Source organism: Hypanus sabinus, chromosome 25 (assembly GCF_030144855.1).
Source record: "Hypanus sabinus isolate sHypSab1 chromosome 25, sHypSab1.hap1, whole genome shotgun sequence".
NCBI lineage: Eukaryota > Metazoa > Chordata > Chondrichthyes > Myliobatiformes > Dasyatidae > Hypanus > Hypanus sabinus.
In genome coordinates this window covers 3,844,451-3,869,816 of record NC_082730.1, presented here as the reverse complement: position 1 = coordinate 3,869,816, position 25,366 = coordinate 3,844,451, and the positions used below count along the sequence as shown (strand labels likewise).

General features: G+C 42.8%; 1 protein-coding gene across 1 annotated transcript; it reads right to left on the bottom strand.

The window, feature by feature from the left end:
* Positions 1 to 79: 79 nt before the first annotated feature.
* LOC132381255 (SLAM family member 8-like) lies at positions 80 to 24,828 on the bottom strand. The gene is made up of 4 exons (XM_059950634.1): positions 24,738 to 24,828; positions 6,805 to 7,128; positions 3,205 to 3,492; positions 80 to 246 (listed from the first exon to the last, which is right to left on the bottom strand). Exons 1-4 carry the CDS (start codon positions 24,790 to 24,792, stop codon positions 83 to 85), a joined length of 831 nt encoding a protein of 276 aa, XP_059806617.1. The 5' UTR covers positions 24,793 to 24,828; the 3' UTR covers positions 80 to 82.
* Between the last annotated feature and the right edge of the window lie 538 nt (positions 24,829 to 25,366).

The window sequence follows — 25,366 nt, the reverse complement described above, 5'->3', positions numbered from 1 at the left end:
CCTCTCTCCCACCCCTGTTGTTACCTCCCTGCCCCACCCACTCTCTCTCCCTCCCACAAATACTAGACTCAACGACAGAATATCACATCCACTTGCTTTCAGTCTCTGAAGTTACTTCTGTTCCCTCAGGTCTTCTCCTCCATGTGACTGTGAAGATTGCAGTGAGAGCAGAGATCAGGAGGGTCCCCGCCACTGACAGTCCAATCACCAGGGTCACTGCATCTGACACCGCTGTTGTTTTAGGGGCTGTAACACAGAGGAGAAAAGGTTTCCTGATGAATCCAGTCCTCACACTCCCAGTGACACAGGATTGATGACTTCACTCCATCCCTCCTCAGTCGGAGAAATCTCCCTGTCACCTCAACACAGTCCCTCAGTACCCTGCAATCCCCATCACATAAATCCCCTCCAACCCCACCTCTCCACCCTGCTCCCCTCCCTTCCAACATCCCTCAGTCCCTCTACCCCTATTCCCTCCGATCTCCATCACATCATTGTCCTGCACCTCTCCCCTCCAATACCCATCAGTCCCCTCTTCATCCCTATTCCCCCAATCACTATCAAATCACTCCCCTCCCTTCTCCTCCCTTCCAATACTCCTCAGTCCCTCCATCTACATTCCCTCCAATCTCCATCACATCACTGTCCTGCACCACTCCCCTCCAATACATGTCAGTCACCTCGGTCCCCATTCCCTCTAATTAACATCACATCACTCTTCTGCACCTCCCCCCTCCAATACCCCTCAATCTCCTTGTTCCCCATTCCCCCTAATCACCATTGTATCATTGCCCTGCATGCCTCCTCTCCCCTCTATTATTCATCAGTCCTCTATCCATCCCCACTCCCTCCAATCACCATCACATTACTCCCCTTCCTTCTCCTCCCTCCCAGTACCCCTCAGTCCCCTCATCCCCTGGTCACTATCACATCACTACCTTCCAACACCCTTCTACACTATCGTGTTCCCATTGGTACACAGATGAAGAGTACAGTTGACAGACGTATTTGGAAATGTTTGTGACAGGAATTAAGGAAATGGTATAGGAATCAAAACTGAAGTTGCCCATCTTCTCAAACAAAGGTACAAAAAATCTTCCAGAAATACAGAGACCCTGTGGCCTTAAACAGCCAGGAAAGAATAGATGGCATTAATTAAAGCTGTTATCCTCTGCCTCATCCATTCCCTCGAAAGCCCTTCTTTCTCAGTGCCTGTGCAATTGACTGCAAATCTACTCATGTTAATTTAGTTCTTTCTCACTGACTTTTTAATTCAAGGACATCCTTTTAGAACTGAGTTGCAGAGAATTTACTTCAGTCAGAGGGTGGTAAATCTGTGGATCTTGTTTTACTGAGTGGCTGTGGAGGCCAAGGGTGTATTTAAGGCAGAGATAGATAGGTTTTTGGTTAGCCAGGGCATCAAAAGGTGTGTGGTGAAAGCATGGGAGTGGGGATGATTGGAAGAATTGGATCAGCCCGTGATTGAATGGCGGAGCAGGATTAATGAGCCAAATGGCCCACTTCTATTCCTATATCTTATAGTCTTATGATTGTTTGGTGTCCGACAGAAAACTCCGCTTGTCGTAACCACAGATTCGGTAGCGCAGTAGATACGGCAATCGCATTTGTGAATTTGGAAGGGTCAGGTAATTATTATTTAATCGTGATAGTATTTAACTACATTCTTGTCATTGTAGTGCTCGTCGAGACTTGGACAGGTCATAGCAAAGCTTCGCTGCTGTTTTGCATTCGGCCTTCCCTGAGCCATTGGACTTTCAAAATCAACTAACACTGAAGACTAGCAGTATTCATTTAAAAATCTCTTACTATCTCTTCTTTCTGTTAGTCCTGACGAAGAGTCTCGGCCTGAAGTGTGAACTGTACTTCTTCCTATAGATGCTGCCTGGCCTGTGGCGTTCTACCAGAATTTTATGTGCGTTACTTGGTATTCGTTTAATGTTCAGATATTCTTTTCGGCCGCAGTGTGGGCTTTGTTTCCCTTTCGAGAGTTTTAGTTAACAGGCGCTGTTTGGCCTACCATTTATTGTTTAATTTTCCCTTTTTCGAATTAAAGTCTGAACCATCAACCTGCCTCAGTGTCCCTCACTCCGCACTTGGGCCATATCCAAACCGTGTTGACGCCACTTCCCGACACTCTCACCAGGAATCCCTCTTCCCCATCACTGTGTATCACTGAATGTACCTGCTGACACTGACTGAGTTCTTCATGTTTTCCCTTCATCCCTCCTCTCCACAAACTTCCTGAGTCACTAAATGTATGTCCAGTGATGTCATTCAATCTCACTTACCTAGTTCCTAAGACACCCCTCTCCCTCAGTCTCCAGCGCCACTGACTGTTTCTCCAGTGATTTAATTCTGTTCCCTCACATTATCCCTCTGCAACCCCTCTCCCCTCATGTCTTTGTCACTGTCTGTATCTCTAATGATGTTGATCCAGCTCCTGGCGCAGTCCATTACTGCTCTGATTTTCACTCCCTTCCCCACGGAGCTGAGGCTGAGTCTGTGTCCAGCTCCAGATGCTCAGGGTTTTGTGATTACAAACTTCTCAACGATTTGTCCCACTGTGATGAACAGACACCGAGTCTGTCCTGCTCTGGCTGCACTCGGCTTTGTATCTATGGACTCGCTGGTTAATCCAACTCTCACATTCTCCCTCTAAAATCACTCACAGCTGGGGGCCTGTATCATCGACCAGATCTCCACAAATATTAGTCCAATTCTGTCAAGAAGGAAACTCTCAGTAAACCCTCTTCCCCAGCACATGTGCCATGGATTCTATTTCCACTGATTTCAATCCAGCTCCCTCACACTCCCTCAGTAATCCCTCTCCTCAAGCTCTGCCTCCACCTCCCTGACCACTTGGTGCCTCGGCCATCATAAATAATCCTTCCCTCCAATCTAATCATTCGCTCCTTCCAGGAACAGTGCACAGTTGATTCAGTGTGGACATTCTGCAAACTGCACTTCACTTCCTCACCCAGGCGATGCAGACAAAATATGAGCAGAGGCCTGAGGATAAAATCCAAAAATGGTTGCCTGTAAAGTGAATGGTTCTCTACAGTATCCTCTCAGACAATGTCAGAGTGCAGAATGGATACAAACTGAAGTTCCTCTGTGCTGTCCCATCTCACTCTCCTGGGACATGGAGATAACTAAATCCCAACTCCTTTCTCTGACACTCACTACATATGTCCAGATTACAGACGTTCTCCAGCCGGACCTGTGCAGTGTCCTCACTGATGGGGTTGCTGGCCTCACACCTGTACACCACATCCCCGATTTCTGCTGTGCAATGAATCTGTATCGTCTCTCCGTGTCTCCAGAAGTGATGGCTGCTGTTGTCTCCTGTAACATCTCCCCTTCTCCACCAACTGAAGCTGGTGGGGTTGCCAGAGGTCACGGAGCAGGTCAGGGTGAGGTTACAGGTCCTGGTGATGTTCTGAACCGTTATGTTTGCTCCTGACACGGGCTCTGTTGGCGTGAGGGAGAGATAGAAGATGAGTAAAAGAGATCATCGTGGACAGCTCGATCCTCAACGCCCTCGTCCCATCCCCAACAGTCCAGAGTAAACTTCAAACCAATCCCACCTCATTTTTACCCAATGATTTAAACCTTCCCTCACCCTTTTGTTCAGTCACCTACTGATGAACGAAGTTCCCATGTGCTACACCCTCTTTCCCAAAAACAACTCACACTCATCTACAAACTCTCCATCATGTCCACTTTATAGCGCTCTATGCCAGAAATTCTCTCCATTTCCATGTCTTTTGTTCCTCCTCTGTGTTGTCCCTGCATCCCTTCAAAGCCTAAAACTGAGTGAGACCCAGCTCTGAGCTGCCTTGAATCTGGTCCAACACAAGACACAGCCCATTCTATTCTGTCAATCTCTCAATCTCCACTCTGCCTGCCCAGATTATGATGAAGGTGTGAGACCCTGAGAACCTGTTCCATTGCTTACGTCTCTGTGCTCACACCCTCTCCCACCGAAAACAAGGATGTTTCCTCTGGCCCTTTCCTTCAACCCCACTGGTCTCCACCTTCAGTGGATCAACATCTATGCTTCCTGGTCCTTTCAATGAGACTGCATTGAATCACAGAGCACTGCAGTGGCTAAAATGGCCCTTCAGTCCATCTAGTCTATACTTAGCCCCTCTGATCCACATCTGGACGAAGCCTTCCACATTCCTCCCAAAATTTATCCAAACTTCTGTTAGACATTGAAATTGAACCTGGTTCCAACACTTCCACCTGCACCTTGTTCCACCCTCTGGGTGAAGAAATTCCCCCAACTTCCCCTATAACTCAGGTCCTCGAGTCCTGATACTCTTCATTCTTCCAGTCTAGTTGATACCTTTCCTGTACGCAGGTAACGTAGGTGACCAAGATAGCACAAATACTCCAAATGAACAGACACCGAGTCTGTCCTGCTCCGGCTGCACTAGGCTTCATATCTATGGACTCACTTTTTAATCCAACTCTCACATTCTCCCTCTAAAATCTAATACTCCAAATTAGGCCTCTCCAAGTTCTTATAAAATTTCAACATAACATTGCAACTCCTGGACTCAATCCTTTGACTTATGAATGGCAATGTGCCAAAAGCATTTTTTATGACCCTATCTGACTGTGACACACTTGCAAGAATTTATTGTTCTGTATTCCAAGATCTCTCTATTCTACTACACTCTTCAGTACCTGACTGGTCATTATTTAAGTTCCACCCTGGTTTACTTCCCGAGGGTCAAGGCTTTGTACTCGTCTGCATCAAATTGAAACTGCCAATTTTCGGCTCATTATTCCTGCTGGTCCAGATCACGCTAAAGGCTTTGATAGTCTTCCTTACCCTACACCCAATCAGTGTCATCCTCAAATTTGATGATCCAGTTAACCACATTGTCATCCAGATCGCTGATATAGATAACAAACAATAAGGACACATCACTAATCATGGTCCTCCAATCAGAGAGACAACCATCTTGTAGATCACTTGCAAAGCAGATGCCCAATCTAATTTGCAAACTCAATCTGAATGCCAAGGTAATAAACATTAAAGTCCATGTAGACAAATTTAATTGCTTTTCCTTCATCAGCTCCTCAAACCTCCTCAAAAATCTAGACACAACCTACCACACAGAGAAACATGTCAACTATCTCCCGATCCAAGTATTTTTACTTATACCTGGTCCGTTAGAATACCTTTGAGTAAATTACCCACTTAGTTTACACTATCCTCAGACTTACATTCCACTCCCTTCTCTCTTTCTTACATACTTTGATCACTTCCTCCCTGAGTAACAACTTGCTCGGTTCTACTCCCACACCCACAACTCCCACCACTCCATGACCCACACCACGTTCTGGACATCCACAGGAGGAGGTGTCACAAAACCATTTCCCTTCCCTCCATGAAGGGCACTAAAAGCAGAAACTGAGACTAACGCATACACCCAATGCAGTGAACTCTCTTTGTGTTCACACGGTGACCCTCTCTCCACTGAGAAACCAGACACAGTGTCACTGAAACATCTTGACAGACGTTTCAATTCAGGCACCATTTTGACTCAGAAGTTCTAGTAGCTGTCACTTTGATTCTCCATCCTGCTCCCACTCTGATTCTGACTTCTGACACTATCCCAGTAGAGACCAGTGTACAGACGAGGGCCCATCTCCAGCTGTTCTGATGTTCTCCTCCTGCAAATGGTGAACATTAACACTGGGATGGTAGACGTTGTAATGTGAAGTCACCAGAGAGACACCAAAGCTGGTGGATATAGAAATGTCTTATTCAACAAGAATAAGCAGCAGGCATCATATTCAGACAATCTTGGAGGAAGCGGCCTCCCGACCCAATATTACATGATATTGTTAACTGTCAAAGGTCAAAGGTAAATGCAGGATAATTGTATAGTTATAATGTATCTACAATGCTTCCTTTGACTTACGTATAGTTTTCACACACCCCCTTCTTCACACCCACATTCAAGTTACGCAAAATGAATGTTAATCAGAATTGTCTGGTTTGCAATCAACTCCAGCCTACAACTGCAAGAAAACTACTGCTCAGAGAAGCATTTTAAATTCAATCTACAATCCACCTTCATGTCTGAAGATGGTTTGCCGGTGAGATTAATATTTGTGATATTCCTTAACTACACAATGCGCCCAAACAGAGGAGAGAAGGTTTCTCAGCCAGACCCTGTTGAGTGGGATTATTGTGAATGTGATATTACTGTTGGAGTGAGTCAGGTACCATATTGCTGTGTGTGAGTGTGTGGTTGTGTACTGTGTCAATCACTGGGACACTATATTCAGTGTAATGAACACACAGGGTCTCACTCAGCACAGCACGGAATAATGGCTGAGGAATTAACACCTTGCTGAGCTCAGACCTCAGTCTGGGCAATTAACAAGCAGTGTCCTGGGAAACAGATGGGACAACTGGGATCCCTGAACATGACAGACCAGGCCTTTGACCTCGGGTAGAGTGTGTAACTGTGACCCACAGATACAGACTGTCCAGCCCATTCACACCAGGTCCATCCTCCCTGCGTGTTGAGCTCCCTCAGTCTCAGACACATGAGATTCCCCATTGTTGGTTCGATCCGTCCCGGCTCCTGACTCAGCCTCGGTGGATGTGGCGGGTGTATCCTCCAGACTCACTACACTGGGACCGCGAGCCCAGCCCCAGTCACAAGTAGTCAGTGGGGTTCAGTAAACAGAGAAACACACAGGATCTGCCCTCACCCATCCATTAGGGGTGTTTCAGGGACTGGTCTCACTTACCGTACACCTCCAGTCGCACTTTTGTTTTATATTCATCTCCTGAACTTGTAGCTGTATAAATCACATCATATTCACCAGAGTCCTCTCTCCGTAGGTCACGGATTTCCAGACTGACGTTCCCAGGATGAAAGGTTATCCTGTTCTTGTACAGCCCATTACCATAATAGTTAATGTTTCCATTCGAGTACTTCACAATCCTGTTTCTGGGCCATACCCGACTCCACTCAACCTCAGGAATGTCCGGTCCGACTGGGATCCCAGGATGTAAGGAGACCGAGTGTCCCTGAGTTCCGGTCACATTGGTGGGGGGAACCGCAGTCCCAGCTGAGGAGACAAGACAAGACAGTCCATAGGTGAGGTCAGTGATTGGAAGTGGAATCACACTTGGGAAAATCAAAGACACTGGAAAAAGACATTCGGCCCATCATGTTGCTCCCAGCCCTGTGAGACAGACAACACAAAGTTCCTTTTGTTTCATGCTGAGACCCTTCATCAGGGCTCAAAACTCTCTGCACCCAGCCCTGAGAAATGACGTTTCAGCCCACAGCTAGATATCAGTGGTCGGGTGTGGTCACAGACATATTCATGGAGGTTTGGGGTCTGACACTGGGATACCCTCACTGTGTGTGCGCAGGGGTCAGGAGGTTGACTGATCGGACACAAGGTGACAACTACTCAGACTGAATTGTCACTGGACCTGAGTCCCCAAGCTCTCCTATAGAGCTAGCTCAGCACAAATTGCTCCGTCTCTGGGAAATGTCCCACAGGCAGCATCTCCCATCCCCAGAGGGGTTCCTTGCACCAGCTACTCCTGTACACACTGCACTGTCCGACCCTCACCTGTTGCCTGGATCTCCAGTGTGAGGTGGTGAGTGTGGAGTCGCAGTTTGAGTCTGTCTCTGAGAACTCTGCCACTCCTCATAAGACATTGGAGCAAAGAGTGTTTTCAGTCCAATGCTACAGTTTCTGGGCAGGTTTCTGTCGTCCTGGAGAGTCAGAATTCCCTGTTTAGATGGATAGAGTTCTCTAGTGAGCTGCTGTCAACAGCCTTTGCCCCACTAGGGGTGATTGGCTTAAGAAGGGTGTCAGGGCATCTAGCTAGACGTGGCAGTGGAGCATGGCCTTCCAGAGCAGGCTTCCTGTTCAATAGTTGATGTCTATACATTCTGATCAATATCCTTTTGTCCATGTTCTCCCAGTTCCAACTGATTCCAATCAGCCATTGACCAGATAATCTTGTAGCCAGTTTATCCCCATGGCACCCTATCAGCAACACCCCCACACCCACTTTTCCTTTAGTTTTTTCTTCTCCATCGTCCTAATGAAGAGTCTTTGACCTGAAATGTTGGCTCTTTTCTGATTCCACAATGAGTCCTGAACTGCAGAGTGCTTCTATCTCCAGTCTCATATGATGGAGACGGAGAGATTTTAAAAATGGATCAGAGTGTCTTTGGGGCAACATCTCTGGTTCTAACCACATTTCCAGCCATGTGCAGCTGTACAGTGAAGAAAGTGCTAAATACTCCTGCTAGTTGGACCACACAGATCTTTAGTACTTGGCCAGGAATGCCATCTGGACCAGACACCGGTAATGTAGGATGAGTGTAAACAGGTGTTTGATGGTTAGTGTAGACTCAGTGGTTTGAAGGTACAGTTTCCCTACAGTATCTCTCTCTGTCTCACTTTGGATGGCTTCTCCACACTGAGATGCTGGTCACTGAATCCACTGCAGGGCTGTGCCTGGAGCACACTCAATGTTCACTTTATTGGATACAACCGGACATCTGCTTGTTAATGCAAATATCAAATCAGTCATCGGGTGGAAACAATTCAATGCTGATCTGGAATTTTCACCACATCGATCTCTACATATTACAGATGGAGGTGATTAAAACTAAAAAACAACATTGAGCTGCATTTCCTTGGGCAAAAGTGCCTTGTTTATAAGAGAGGCTAGCAGCAAATAGCCAGACTGGTTCAAGATGACAGGAAAGTGACAGTACCTCAAATAACCACACGTTACAACATTGCTGTGGAGAAGAGCACATAACCATATAACCATATAACAATTACACATAGAAATTACACAGGCCATCTCGGCACTTCTAGCCCGTTCCGAACGCTTACTATCACCTAGTCCCACTGACCTGCACTCAGCCCATAACCCTCAATTCTGCTCCAGTCCATATACCTATCCAATTGTTTTTTAAATGACAATATCAAACCTGCCTGTACCACTTCTACTGGAAGCTCGTTCCACACAGCTACCACTCTCTGAGTAAAGAAGTTCCCCCTTGTGTTACACCTAAACTTTTGCCCCTTAACTCTCAACTCATGTCCTCATGTTTGAATCTCCCCTACTCTCAATGGAAAAATCCACGTCAACTCAATATATCCCCCTCATAATTTTAAATACCTCTATCAAGTCCCCCCTCAACCTTCTACGCTCCAAAGAATAAAGTCCTAATTTGTCCAACCTTTCTCTGTAACTTAGGTGCTGAAACCCAGGTAACATTGTAGTAAATCTCCTCAGTACTCTCTCTATTTTGTTGACATCTTTCTTATAATTCAGCGACCAGAACTGTACACAATACTCCAAATGTGGCCTCATCAATGCCTTTCCACTCCATATACTTATCCAATTTTACTTCAACTGTCAATATCGAACCTGCCTCTACCACTTCTAATGGAGCTCATTCCACACAGCAACCACTCTCTGAGTAAAGAAATTCCCCCTTGTGTTGCACCTAAAATTTTGCTCCCTAACTCTCAACTCATGTCCTTTTGTTTGAATCTCCTCTACTCTCAATGGAAAAAACATATCTACATCAACTTGATCTATCCCCCTCATAATTTTAAATACCTCTATCAACTCCCCCCCCCCCCAACCTTCTACACTCCAAAAAATAAAGACCTAACTTGCTCAACCTTTCTCTGTAACTTAGGTGCTGAAACCCAGGTAACATCCTAGTAAATCTCCTCTGTACTCTCTCTATTTTGTTGACATCTTTCTTATAATTCAGCGACCAGAACTGTACACAATACTCCAAATGTGGCCTCATCAATGCCTTGTACAATTTTAACATTACATCCCAACTCCTATACTCAGTGCTCTGGTTTGTAAAGGCCAGCATACCAAAAGCTGTCTTCACCACCCTATCCACATGAGATTCCACCTTCAGGGAACTATGCACCATTATTCCTAGATCACACTGTTCTACTGCATTCCTCAAAGGCTTACCATTTTCCATGTATGTCCTATTTTGATTAGTCCTACCAAAATGAAGCACCTCACACTTATCAGCATTAAATTCCATCTGCCATCGTTCAGCCCACTCTTCTAACTGGCCTAAATCTCTCTGCAAGCTTTGAAAACCTACTTCATTATCCACAATGCCACCTATCTTAGTATCATTTGCATATTTACTAATCTAATTTACCACGCCATCATCCAGATCATTAATGTATATGACAAACAACATTGGACCAATACAGATCCCGGAGGCACACCACTAGTCACTGGCCTCCAACCTGACAAATAGTTATCCACCACTACTCTCTGGCATCTCCCATCTAGCCACTGTTGAATCCATTCCACTACTTCAATATTAATACCTAACGATTGAACTTTCCTAACTAACCTTCTGTGCGGAACCTTGTCAAATGCCTTACTGAAGTCCATATAGACAACATCCACTGCTTTACCCTCGTCAACTTTCCTTGCAACCTCTTCAAAAAATTCAATAAGATTTGTCAAACATGACATTCCACATACAAATCCATGTTGACTGTTTCTAATCAGACCCTGTCTATCCAGATAATTATATATACCATCTCTAAGAATAATTTCCATTAATTTACCCACCACTGATGTAAAACTTACTTGCTAGGTTTACTCTTAGAACCCTTTTTAAACAATGGAACCACATGAACAATGTGCCAATCCTCTGGCACCATCCCCATTTCTAATGAAATTTGAAATATTTCTGTCAGAGCCCCTGCTATTTCTACATTAACTTCCCTCAAGGTGCTGTGGAATATCCTATCAGGACCTGGAGACGTACCCACTTTCATATTCTTTAAAAGCACCAGTACTTCCTCTTCTTGAATCATCATAGTTTCCATAACTGCCCTACTTGTTTCCCTTAGCTTACACAATTCAATATTCTTCTACTTAGTGAATTCCAAAGAAAAGAAATTGTTCAAAAACTTCCCCATCTCTTTTGGCTCCGCACATAGCCGTCCACTCTGATTCTCTAATGGACCAATTTTATCTCTCACTATTCTTTTGCTATTAATATAACTGTAGGAACCCTTTGGATTTATTTTCACCTTACTTGCCAAAGCATCCTCATACCTTCTTTTAGCTTTTCTAATTTCTTTCTTAAGATTCCTTTTCCATTCTTTATATTCCTCAAGCACCTCATTTACTCCATGCTGCCTATCTTTATTGTAGATCTCTCTCTTTTTTCTAACCAAATTTCCAATATCCCTTGAAAACCATGGCTCTCTGAAACTTTTAACCTTTCCTTTCAACGTAACAGGAACATAAAGATTATATATCCTTAAAAATTCACCTTTAAATAACCTCCATTTCTGTATTACATCCTTCCCATAAAACAAATTGTCCCAATCCATGCTCTAAGCTCATCCAGTTTATCATCTCTGAGAACACCTTGAACCTTGAAGTGGATGGGCAACAGCAGCAGAAGACCACGAACACACCCTTAGTGGCCAATTTATTAGTTACAGGATGTTATCAACAAAATGGCCGCAGAGTGTCAAATCTCCCCAGACACTGAGCAACCGGGGTTACATTCACAAACATGACCACAAACGTCTCAATCTTTGCATTATTGCCCAACCCACAAGCACATCATGACAGAGTTAATGGGATCGGGGAGGAGTTACTCAGACCCTGCTATGGCTTTTAGTCCCTGTGGGATTGGCATTAGTACTGGAGAAGGTGAGTACAGTTCTACTAGGACAGACTGTGATCAGACTGAATCTAATCACAAGGGAGGTAGACTGAGCTTCAAATTTGATAAAACTGGGTTGGGAGGAGGACCCCAATGCCGGGAAATCTGGAAGGCTGAAGAGGTGCAACAAGGAAGCAGAGAGGGGTGTCAATAAGCAGGAGGAGTACAAACTGAACTTGACTAAATCTAAACAAACTACTGAAGGTCATATGTGTGAGTTCACTCTGCAGGAAAGTGATCATGATGCTTTTGTCATGGTGTCAGAACAACACAGACCTCAACATAATCAAGACAGAATGTGTACACAACCCTGTCTTGATTGAAACAGCTACTGTAGAGATTGTTGACAGATTTGAAGCAGGCCTTCTTGATTCGGAGCAAGATGGCTGTGAGTGAACGGCTGAATTTTTGGAACGAAGGGAGTTTTTTACTACTCGGGTTAAAAGAGAGGCGAGACTGCGCAGGCACAAGACCTCAATGAGTAGAGTGTGAAAGGTTTAAAAAGAAGGCAGCCATATCCAGCGGGCAGCGGAGTGAGAGGCAGCAGAGTGCTAGGGCTTTAGCTCGATGGGCTTAGGCAGTAACAGGTCGAGGCGGAGTAGGTTTAACTGTGATAACTGCTGGAAGGAGGTAGTATGTGTGTGAGCCCAGTTTTCGGTGCTTGGTGTCAGATGTGGGGGGTCCTGGAGTCTCCCAGCTTCCTGGACGGCCATATTCACACCAGATGTGTTGAGCTGCAGCTCCTGAGGGACTGAGTTAGGGAACTGGAGAAGCAGCTCGATGACCCTCGCCTAGTCAAGGAGGGCGAGGAGCTGATAGAGAGGAATTAAAGGCAGCTGGTCACACCAGGGCCACGGGACGCAGACAAGTGGGTCACAGTCAGGAAGGGGAAGGGAAAGAGTCAGGTACTAGAGAGTACCCCTGTGGCTGTACCCCTTGACAATAAGTACTCCTGTTTGAGTACTGTTGGGGGGGGGGACAACCTACCTGGGGGAAATGGCAGTGGCTGTGCCTCTGGCACAGTTTGGCCCTGTGGCTCAGAAGGGTAGGGAAAGGATGAGGAAGGCAGGAGTGATAGGGGACTCTATAGTTAGTGGGTCAGACAGGCGACTTTGTGGATGCAGGAAAGAAACTTGGATGGTAGTTTGTCTCCCTGGTGCCAGGGTCCGGGATGGCTCTGATCACATCCAAGATATCCTGTAGTGGGAGGGAGAACAGTCAGAGGTCATGGTACACATTGACATACACAATGACGTAGGTAGGAAAAGTTAAGAGGTCCTGAAAAGAGACTACAGGTTGTTACAAAAGAGGTTGAGAAGCAGGACTGCAAAGGTAGTAATCTGGGGATTACTGCCTGTGCCACGCGACAGTGAGAATAGGAATAGAATGAGGTGGAGGATAAATGCGTGGCTGAGGGATTGGTGCAGGGGGCAGGGATTTAGATTTCTGGATCATTGGGACCTCTTTTGGGGCAGGTGTGACCTGTATAAAAAGGATGGGTTGCATTTGAATCCCAGGGAGACTAATATCCTTGAGGGGAGTTTTGCTAAGGATACTGGGGAGAGTTTGAACTAGAATTGTTGCGGGGTGGAAACCAAACAGAAGAGACTGGGGAAGAGGAGATTGACTCACAAATAGAGACAGCTTGTAGACAGTGCAAGAGGGAGAGTAGGCAGGTGTTAGAGAAGGGACACGTTCAGACTGAAGGTTTGAGATGTGTCTATTTTAACGCAAGGACTGTTGTGAACAAAGCCGATGAGCTTAGAGCGTGGATCAGTATCTGGAGACATGATGTGGTGGCCATTACAGAGACTTGGATGACTCCGGGATAGGAATGGTTACTTCAAGTGCCGGGTTTTGGATGTTTCAGAAAGGAGAGGGAGAGAGGCAAAAGAGGTGGGGGCATGGAACTGCTGATCAGAGATAGTGTCACAGCTGCAGAAAAGATGGACGCCATGGAGGGATTGTTTATGAAATCTCTGTGGGTACAGTTTAGGAACAAGATGGGGTCAATAATGTTACTGGTTTTTATTTTAATAGGCTGCCCAATAGTAACAGGGATATCGAGGAGCAGATAGGGAAAGAGATCCTGGAAAGGTGTAATAATAACAGAGTTGTCGTGATGGGAGATTTTAATTTCCCAAATATCGATTGGCATCTCCCTAGATCAAGGGGTTTAGATGGGGTGGAGTTTGTTAGGTGTGTTCAGGAAGGTTTCTTGACACAGTATGTAGATAAGCCTACAAGAGGAGAGGTGGTACTTGATTTGGTATTGGGAAATAACCTGGTCCAGTGTCAGATCTCTCAGTGGGAGAGCATTTTGGAGATAGTGATCATAATTCTGTCTCCTTTACAATAGCATTGGAGAGAGATAGGAACAGACAAGTTAGAAAAGAGTTTAATTGGAATAAGGGGAATTATGGGACTATCATGCAGGAAACTGGAGGTTTAAATTGAAAAAAAAAGATGTTCTCCGGGTAAAGTACGGAGGAAATGTGGCAAATATACAGGGGATATTTGTGTGGAGTTCTGTATAGGTACATTCCAATGAGAGAGGGAAGCTATGGTAGGGTACAGGAATCATGGTGTACAAAAGCTGTAATAAATCTAGTCAAGAAGAAAAGAAAAGCTTACAAAAGATTCAGAGAGCTAGGTAATTTTAGAGATCTAGAAGATTATAAGGCTACTAGGTAGGAGCTTAAGAAGGAAATTAGGAGAGCCAGAAGGGGCCATGAGAAGTCCTTGGCGGGCTGCATTAAGAAAAAGCCCAAGACATTCTATGAGAATGAGAAGAGCAAGAGGATAAGTCATGAAAGAATAGAACCTATCAAGTGTGACAGTGGGAAAGTGTGTATGGAACCAGAGAAAATAGCAGAGGTATTTAATGAATACTTCACTTCAGTATTCACTATGGAAAAGGATCTTGGTGATTGTAGTGATGATTGCAGCAGACTGAAAAGCTTGACCATGTAGATAATAAGAAAGAGGATGTGCTGAGGCTTTTGGAAAGCATCAAGTTGGATAAATCGCTGGGACTGGATGAGATGTACCCCAGGCTGCTGTGGAAGGCAAGAGAGGAGATTGCTGAGCCTCTGGCAATGATCTTTGCATCATCAATGGGGATGGGAGAAGTTTGGAGGGTTGAGGATGCTGTTCATTTATTCGAGAAATGGAGTAGAGATAGCCCAGAAAATTATAGTCCAGTGTCTTACCTAAGTGATTGGTAAGTTGATGGAGAAGATCCTAAGAGGCAGGATTTATGAACATTTGGAGATGTATAATATGCTTAGGAGTAGTCAGCATGGCTTTGTCAAGGGCAGGACATGCCTTACGGGCCTAATTGCATTTTTTGAAGATGTTACTAAACACATTGATGAAGGAAGAGCAGTTGATGTAGTACATATGGATTTCAGTAAGACATTTGATAAGGTACCCTATGCAAGGCTTATTGAGAAAGTAAAGAGGCATGGGATCCAAGGGGACATTGCTTTGTGGATCCAGAACTGGCTTGCCCACAGAAAGCAAAGAGTGGTTGTAAACGGGTCATATTCTGCATGGAGGTCAGTCACTAGTGGAGTGCCACAGAGAGCACTTCTGGGACCCTTACTCTTCGTGATTTTTATAAGTGACCTGGATGAGGAAGTGGAGGGATTGGTTAGTAAGTTTGCTGATGACACTAAGGTTGGAGGTGTTGTGGATAGTGTGGAGGGCTGTCAGAGGTTACAGCGGGACATCGATAGGATGTAAATCTGAGCTGAGAAGTAACAGGTGGAGTTCAACCCAGATAAGTGTGAAGTGGTTCATTTTGGTAGGTCAAATATGATGGCAGAATATAGTATTAAAGGTAAGACTCTTGGCAGTGTGGAGGATCAGAGGGATCTTGGGGTCTGAGTACAAAGGATGCTCAAAGCATCTGTGCAGGTTGACTCTGTGATTAAGAAGACATATGGTGTATTGGCCTTCATCAATTGTGGAACTAAATTTAGGAGTCGAGAGGAAACGTTGCAGCTGTATAGGACCCTGGTCAGACCCCACTTGGAGTACTGTGCTCAGTTCTGATCGCCTCACTACAGGAAGGATGTGGAAGCCATAGAAAGGGTGCAGAGGAGATTTACAAGGATGTTGCCTGGATTAGGTAGCATGCCTTATGAAAACAGGTTGAGTGAACTTGGCCTCCTCCTTGGAGTGACAGAGGATGAGAGGAGACCTGATAGAGGTGTATAAGACAATGAGAGGCATTGCTCATGTGGATAGTTAGATGCATTTTCCCAGGGCTGAAATGGTTGCCACAAGAGGACACAGGTTTAAGGTGCTGGGGAGTAAGTACAGAAGAGATGTCAGGGGTAAGTTTTTACTCAAAAAGTGGTGTGTGCGTGGAATGGGCTGCCAGCAGCAGTGGTGGAGGCAGATACAATAGGGGCTTTTAAGAGGCTTTTAGTTAGGTACATAGAGCTTAGTAAAATAGAGGGCTATAGGTAAGCCTAGTGACTTCTAAGGTAGGGATATGTGGGCTGAAGACCTGTATTGTGCTGTAGGTTTTCTTTGGTTCTTTGCATCCTTATCAACAATATAGAATCTGGGTCTTTCCAGCTTACACAGTGATCAAGAAAGCACGTCAAACCAAATTGAATAAAAGTGATCAATATAAAGAGATCCTAACAATCCTTGTGATCTCAAATGAGACACTTGCAACACAAAGTGAAAACCCACTTTGTGCAAAGACAAACAATTAGACATGTAAAGTTCACAAACAAATGAACATTACATGCCTACGAGGTGACACTGAGAAAATACAATCCACATACAAATTGATAAAATCCCTTTCTTGTTTAAAAACAACCCATAGTTGTGACACATACGCCTTACTCAAGTTTCCCATTGTGTGATCTATGTTCATATCTCTTGCTACCTAACACACACACACACACACACACACACACACACACACACAGAAACGCACACACTCACACAGAGAAACACGCACACACTCACACACACAGAGAACATTGCTCATGCTTACACACATACATGCACTCACACACACTCACACACACATGCAAACACTGACACTGTATGCTCTGTTGTTCCATGTGTGATCCCAATTCTCAGACAAACACACACACAGACTCACACGCAGACACGCACCATTGTTCTCTCTCTCCCTCAATCACACACTCACATGCAAACACTCACACTCCCCGCTCTGATGTTCCATTGTGTGATCGGGGTTCACAAACATTTTGCCGAGCTCGTGTCAACATGATGAGCAGGAGCAGGAAGCGGACGTGCTACCATTGAACCACACAACGTATTCAACTGATCCTGGCTAAAACTCTTTAATCTCTTGATCTCTTTAATATCTAGAAAACAATCAATGAAAGAAGAATTCCTCACCAGAGAATCCCAATGATTTACCACAGTGTGCTGGCTGGCTTCATTATGGCCTGGTATGGGAACACCATGTATTTAAGTGAAAATCCTACAAAATAGGCAAATTCAATCCAGTACATCACGGATATAACCCTTCCAGCCACTGGAAGCGCCTACATGAATCATTGCCATAAGCAAAGATCCTCACCACCCAGGCCATGCACTTTTCTCACTGCTCTCATCAAGCAAAAGGTACAAGTGCCTCAGGATTTGCACCACCACATCCAAGAACAGGTTGTTTATTGTTACTTAATTGTTGTTTATTCAATACAGGTGTAGTCTATTTCCCACGCTAGTGACAAGTCAGATCCACCACATCAGAAACCAGTCTGATCAATCTTTGTGATAATTCCTCTTCAGCTTGCATTTCACACCCATTATTACAGATTCCAACATTGTCCCTGTTCCCAGTGTCAGTTGGGCAGGTGAGTGGTTCCCAGTTTTCTCTCTCTCCCTCCTTTTTGAAACAGTCTGAAGGAACCATTCCTGAAACTGTAGAGTTTGGCAGATGATAACCAGAAAGTTGAGTAACACTACTGACATCTTGTCACAAACTCCGGGATGGAGTTCATCAGGCCTGTGTCAGTTATCAATTTTCATGATGGTATTTCATCATTGATGCTGACTGATTTTATTTCTACCCTTGCATTCAACACTTGTCTATTCTGTATTTCTGGCAGGTTTTTGTGTCTTCCACAAAGGCACACAAGAAGCTATGGTTTATTTCCTCCACTGTTCCTTCATTCCCAACTGCAAAGACCCACCTCTGTCTGTAAGGGAACCACAGTTGTACCTGCTGCTATATTTGTTTCTTTTCCTGATTCTGGCTCTCACAGACTGTTCTTAATATCCTTCAATTGTCCATTTTCCTTTTCTTCAACAATATTTCTGTTACCCTTTGCTGTGTTCATAATCAATCTCAATCCTCAGATTTATTAGATTATTAGATTAGATTATGAGGACACTCAGTCCTCTTTTCTTGTGATTTAGAAATGCATGCATGCATTAAGAAATGATACAATGTTCCTCCAGAGTGATATCACAAAACAAAAAAAGGACAAACCAAAGACTCACACTGACAAAACCATATAATTATAGCATATAGTTACAGCAGTGCAAAGCAATACCGTAATTTGATTAAAGCAGACCATGGGCACGGTTTTTAAAAAAAGTCACAAGTCCTTATCGACTCCAATAGTCCTGATATCAGGCAGCAAAAGGGAGAAGCTCTCCCTGCCATAAACTTCCAGGCACTGACAACTAATGCCTTGGAAGTACCGACCACAGCAGACTCTGAGTCCGTCTGAAAACTTCGAGCCTCCACCAGCCCCTCCGATACAGCCTCCCGAGCGCCCTCCTCTGCCGAGCACCTTTGACCTCGTCCCAGCCACCGAAACAAGGAAAGCCGAGGTCTCGGAGGCCTTCTCCTCCAGAGATTCCGGACCGCACAGTAGCAGCGGCACCGAAGCGGGCATTTGACTCATTCTGGATTCTATTGGAGGTGCTGGATGGAGTAGGTCAAATTTTGGCTCTGCTCCCATCATTTTTCAATTTCCTTACCTCCCTTTCATTATCTATATCAGAGTGTTTTTAACAACTTTATATGTTTGAATTCTGAATTTTAATTAATGAAAATGACTACTAAGGAAGAAAGGCATTAGCCGAAAGCAAGGAAACCGGTAATGGAAATGAGAAGAAAGGTGTCTTCAAACAACCTCAACAGCCTCAACTCACTTTGCAGACTGTCTCGAATCTTTTGGATGAAAAATTCGATAAGAGCTTCGCTGCTATTGTTAAAAGGAGAATGGAGGTAAACTGGCAGCACTCAAAAAGGAGAATGTAAAACAGCAACAGCAAATTTCAGAGCTTAGTGAAGCTGGGAAACAGAGAGATTCTAGATTGACTTCTTTGGAAAAGAACCTAACCTTGGCTACTCTACCTGCTGAAATGTGTCTACACCCACCTGGACAAGCTGGCGAGCACTGTGAGGGTCATGCTTTTTGACTTCTCCAGAGCGTTCAACACCATCTGCCCTGCTCTGCTGGGGGAGAAGCTGACAGTGATGCAGGTGGATGCTTCCCTGGTGTCATGGATTATTGATTACCTGACTGGCAGACCACAGTACGTGCACTTGCAACACTGCATGTCAAACACAGTGGTCAGCAGCACTGGGGCTCCACAGGGGACTGTCTCCCTTTCTCTTCACCATCTACACCTCAGACTTCAACTACAACACAGAGTCTTGCCATCTTCAGAAGTTTTCTGATGACTCTGCCATAGTTCGATGCATCAGCAAGGGAGATGAGGTGGAGTACAGGGCTACGGTGGGAAACTTTGTCACATGGTGTGAGCAGAATCATCTGCAGCTTAATGTGAAAAAGACTAAGGAGCTGGTGGTGGACCTGAGGAGGGCTAAGGCACCAGTGACCCCTGTTTCCATCCAAGGGGTCACTGTGGACATGCTGGAGGATTACAAATACCTGGGGATACGAACTGACAATAAACTGGACTGGTTAAAGAACACTGAGGCTGTCTACAAGAAGGGTCAGAGCTGTCTCTATTTCCTAAAGAGACTGAGGTCCTTTAACATCTGCAGGACAATGCTGAGGATGTTCTACAAGGCTGTGGTTGCCAATGCTATCATGTTTGCTGTTGTATGCTGGGGCAGCAAGCTGAGGGTAGCAGACACCAACAGAATCAACAAACTCATTCGTAAGGCCAGTGATGTTGTGGGTGTGGAACTGGACTCTCTGACGGTGGTGTCTGAAAAGAGGATGCTGTCCAAGTTGCATGCCATCTTGGACAATGTCTGCTATCCACCCCATAATGTACTGGTTAGGCATAGGAGTACATTCAGCCAGAGACTCATTCCACCGAGATGTAACACTGAGTGTCATAGGAAGTCATTCCTACCTGTGGCCATCAAACTTTACAACTCCTCCCTCGGAGTGTCAGACACCCTGAGCCAATAGGCTGGTCCTGGACTTCTTTCCACTTGGCATGATTAACTTATTATTATTTAAATATTTAAGGTTTTATATTGCTATATTTATACACTATTCTTGGTTGGTGCAACAGTAACAAAACCCAATTTCCCACGGGATCAATAATCTGTCAGTCATACATTGGAGCAGTATAAAGTCAAGATTATTGATTTGGAGAGTCGTAGTCACAGACAGAATTTGTGAATAATAGGACTCAGTGAAGACGTTGAGAGCAGGGATCTTACTAAATCTTTATCTCAATTCATAATGGAGGCCTTTGGCTCGGAGGTCTTGTCTTCTTCTGCGGTACTCGACCATATGCATCGGGGTTAAGACCAAAACCATTGAAAGAGTTAAAACCATGCCCTGTGATTCTTTGATTCCACTATATGAGTACTAAACAGCACTTACTTCAAATTGCTCGTCAGAAAGGAATTACTGAACATCAAAATTTTAAGTTTCGTCTGGTTAAAGATTATTGTCCTGAGGTAATGCAAGAAAGATTGAGATTTAAATTGGTGATGTCAGGATTATATCAAAGGAAATTCTGACTGGCTGTGCTATACCCCACTCGTTTAAGGTTTTTTCTGCCTGATAAACTGTTTAAGTGGTTTAAATCCGTAGATGACACACAACAATTTCTCGAGGAGCATTGTTTGAGCTCGGATGTTTAATAAATTTACCGTTCCTTTATGTTTGTATACTTCTGGTTTATTAGTTAATAACTAGTCTATAGATTTGGACATTTTAAGTTCGTAGAACTTTGTCCTTGGGCCGATTCCTCTGGTACTTCGCTTTGGCGTGCGGAGGTTTATTATGTTTCTATGTTAAAGTTCCTTTCTTTTATTATTTTAGTTTATTTTTAATTGTTCATTTTAGAAAGTTATTAAGACTCTGGCTTGGTGATTATTTGTTTTTTTCTTGAAATATTATTAAGATTGTATTCTGCTTCATTTTTTAAGACCTCTTTTAAAATGGTCTTCAAATGGTTGTTTTCTTCTTAACTTCTCTTTGGCATTCCTTTCGCAATGTTTTGACTAGGGGTGGTTATTTTATTTTTTTAAAAATTTGGAGACTTGCTGTCAAGAGCGCTGGGGATAGGGAGTTTCTTAGATAGTTCCCTGGCTTTCTATTGGCAGGTTTCTGGTCTTTGTGGGAGTAGGGGGGAACGGTTTTTAGTTCAGTATTTTTCATTTGGGCTGATCTGAAACTACAGAAAAGTCTGTATTGTCGTAACTTCTCTTTCCTCTTTAAACTTTTAAACTTTAAATATTTCCCTCTTCCTGATTCATGAGTTTCCAATCCAATATGGTTACCCCTTTACATATTATATGGTTTATTATTAATTTTGTTTCATGGAACACGAATGGCTTGAATCACCCAATTAAACAATGGAAGATTTTAAAATGTTTTTCTTACATCAAATGCTCAGATTATTTTTTGCGCAGGAGTCTCATGTGAGGAAGGATGATAATCAGCAGTTTTTTAGGTTTTGGAAAGTGCACAGTTTCATTCTAACTCTTCAACCAAAGCAAAAGGCATATCCATTTTTATATAGACACCTCGATCTCATTTGTTCATTATGAGACAATCTCAGACCCATATTTACTTTATAACCAAAAAGTAATTTTGGTTAATATTTATGCACCAAAAACTGACTGTCCTGAATTCTTCAAGCATATATTTGTATCTCTTCCCAATTTAAATGAATATATGTGAAAAATGGGTGGATATTTTAAGTGTTATCTGAATCCTATGATGGATAGCTCTGTGCCCAATCAGGTACTTCCAAACAAATCTGCTACTTTTGTTAATTCCTTTTGAGTTGACTTGAGAATTTTAATTTGGAGGTTTTTAGATCCTAATGATAAAGAGTTATCTTTCTTTTCTCATGTATCTCATAATTACTCTAGAATCGATTACTTAATTATTGATTCTCTATTATTTTCATCTATCACTGCCTGTAATTATGATGCAATCTCCATTTCTGATGATGCGCCTTTGAAATTATCAATTAAATTAATTGATGTAACTTTTAGTACTAGACAATGATGGTTCAACACTATTTTGCTTCATGATTTAAATTTTGTTAATCTTATTATAAAGAACAGATTGCATTTTTCTTTACAACTCACTCAATGGAAGAAATTTCCAGTGGGATATTATGGGGTACCTTTAAAGAAATTTATCTGTGGGCAAATTATTTCAAACTTTGAAGAACTGAAAAACCAGATTAATAGTGAAATACGCACATTGGTTGATAAGATTAAAGAAATTCATTAAAAAAATTCTATTGCTCCCAACCTAGAGCTTTATAAAGAGAGAGTTGAACTTCAGATGCAACATAGTTTGTTATTAACATCCCCGATTTGAAAATCAATTACTTAAAACCAAGTGTTATTTTATATACATGATGATAAATCAGGTCAATTATTGGCTAACCAATTGAAAGCTGCTTTAGCGAAACATCAGATTAATAAAGTTTATAGATGGGATGGTATTTTGACCACTGACCATGATGAAATTAATAATTTTTTCAAGAATTTTACACCAATTTATTTCAATCAGAATTTCCTGATGATCCTACCATAATGCATGAATTGTTAAGGAAACTGAATATTCCAAAATTACCAGCTGATGAACATTTAGCATTAGATGCGCCCATTACTAAAGAGGAAATAAAGAAAGCAATTTTTTGATGAACTCTGGTAAAGCACTTGGCCCGGATAGGTATACAGCTGAATTTTTAAGTCTTTTTCCGATTTACTTTCTCCCTGGTTATGTAGAATTTTTAAAGATGTTTTATTTGTAGGTAAATTACCAGAATTCTTTTATGAAGCATCTCTTTCTTTAATTCCTAAATAAGACAAAGATCCCACTGAATGTGCATCATACAGACCTATAACTTTGTTGAATATGGATTCTAAAATCTTTTCCAAAATATTAGCAATTAGATTAGAGAAGGTAATGCCACAAATTGTCTCTGAGTTCCAGACAGGATTTATTAAAAATTGTTACTCAATTTTAATGTTAGGAGGTTAATGAACATTGTAAACACCACTTCATCTAATGCTCCAGAATGTGTCATTTCGCTTGACACCAAGAAGGTGTTTGACAGACTTGAATGGGAAAATTTATTTAATATACTTGAGAAATTTAATTTAACCCAAAATTTATATCTTGGAATCAATTGATATAATAACACACCCTTGGCTGCTGTATTTACCAATAATCAGAGATCAGCTTTTTTTATGCTTTTCGAGGTACTAGACAGGGTTGTCCTTTAAACCCTTTACTATTTGATATTGCCCTGGAACAATATTTGATATTGTTCTTCGTGATTCACTGAATATATTTGTCATTATTTGTAGGAATGGGACACATAAAGTACCACTATATGCAGATGACCTGTTACTACATATCTCGAACCCAGAGAAATCCATTCCTGCAGAAATAACACTACTTGCTCAATTTAGTAATTTTTCTGGTTATAAATTGAATCTTAATAAGAGTGTGCTTTTGCCATTAAATATACAAGTTCCAATTTATAGACAATCACCATTTAGATTGATTACTGATTATTTTATTTATTTGGGTGTTAAAATTACTAGGAAGCATAAGGATCTATTTAAAATCAATTTTTACCCTTAATTGATCATGTTAAACAACTGTTTACTATATGGTCCCCATTATCCTTATCTTTGATTGGTCGAATTAATGCTATTAAGATTATTATTTTACCTAAATTTCTATATCTATTTCAGGTGGTATCAATTTTCATTCCTAAATCTTTTTTATGATATCATTGATTCTAAAATGTCTTCATATATATGGCAGAATGGAAATCCCAGATTAAGTAAGAAATATTTACAGAAATCAAAACAGGTAGGTGGTTTGGCTTTGCTGAATCTTATATTTTATTATTGGGCAATTAAGATTCTATATTGATGTTTTGGACACAAGAGCTGGGTGAAGCCCGATGTCCACAATGGATGAAACTCAAGTAGGAGTCTGAACAGGGGTTTTCACTGGCTTCTATTTTAGGGGCTCCATTTCCCTTTGCACTTACTAAATTGAATAAACAACTGATATATCCAATAATTTAACATACAATATGAGTATGGTTTCAATTTTGTAAATTTTTTGGTTTGAATAAATTTATCCTGTCAAGTTCTATTATATCTATTTTTTTTCTTTCAACCATCAAGAATTGATCAAGCTTTTATGGAAAACAAAGGGAATAAAATGTTTTCATGATTTATTCATGGATATGAAAACTGATACCTGTTTTTCAAGCTCCGTTTCCAGAATTAGCCGCAGGATGGTTCTATGGCTACAGTATGAGCCAATCCTCTGTCCTAATACCCACAAGTAACCAAGCTTTTCCTGCTCTCTATGTCAAACTTGTGCTTCACTGTGCCCAACCTACACTCTCCTTGCTGTAGTACTGTGGGACCAAGAAATGCCCCAGTCCAGAAAGTAACAGAGAACCTGGAGAGAAGGATTTTAAAGACAAAGACTTGCTCTGAATCAAACTTACGGAGTGAGGTGCAGAGAGTTAGCCAGCAGGAGATTAGCAGATGCCTGGTGTTCATTGTTCTCACGGAACAGTATAGACGCTGATGCGTTGCACAAAGCTTCCCCTCCTAGTCAGTACGTTGTGAGGAGCAGTTGACAAGAAAGTACATGTTGTGCAAAAGCTGAAATACAGAGGTGTGATCACAGGCAGAAAGCCACAGCGCTCGACGTCAAGAGAGGACTGACTGATGTCAGAATGTCACCTCACACCAAGTAAGAACAATAAAAACAAAAGGATTTTTGTCCCCTTGTCCCTGCTCCCCCTTCAATGAGACTATGACTAATCTTTAATCTCATCACCACAGTCCTGATCAAAGGAAGAGAAAAGCTGAAATGAAGTGGTGGATACGGTCCAGTCCATCACAAGAAAACCCCTCCCTACCACTGAGCAGATCTACAAGGAGCACTGCTACAAGAAAGCAACATGCATCATCAGGGACCCCTACCATCCAGTCCGTTATCTCCTTTCATTGCTGCTGTTGGAACGGAGGTATGGACCTCAGGTTCCACACCACCAGGTTCAGGAACCACTCGGGGCCTGTACTCACTGAAATTTAGAAAAATGAGTCAAAGTATATGCAGTGGGATCGA

Excerpts from the sequence above, each read along its gene's own strand:
- LOC132381255 (XM_059950634.1), bottom strand. The coding sequence starts at position 24,792 with ATGAACACCAGGCATCTGCTAATCTCCTGCTGGCTAACTCTCTGCACC. Across the intron at positions 3,493-6,804 it reads AGTGCGACTGGAGGTGTACG|AGCCCGTGTCAGGAGCAAAC; the intron begins GTAAGTGAGACC and ends TCACGCCAACAG. Across the intron at positions 247-3,204 it reads CTGTAATCTGGACATATGTA|CCCCTAAAACAACAGCGGTG; the intron begins GTGAGTGTCAGA and ends TCTGTGTTACAG.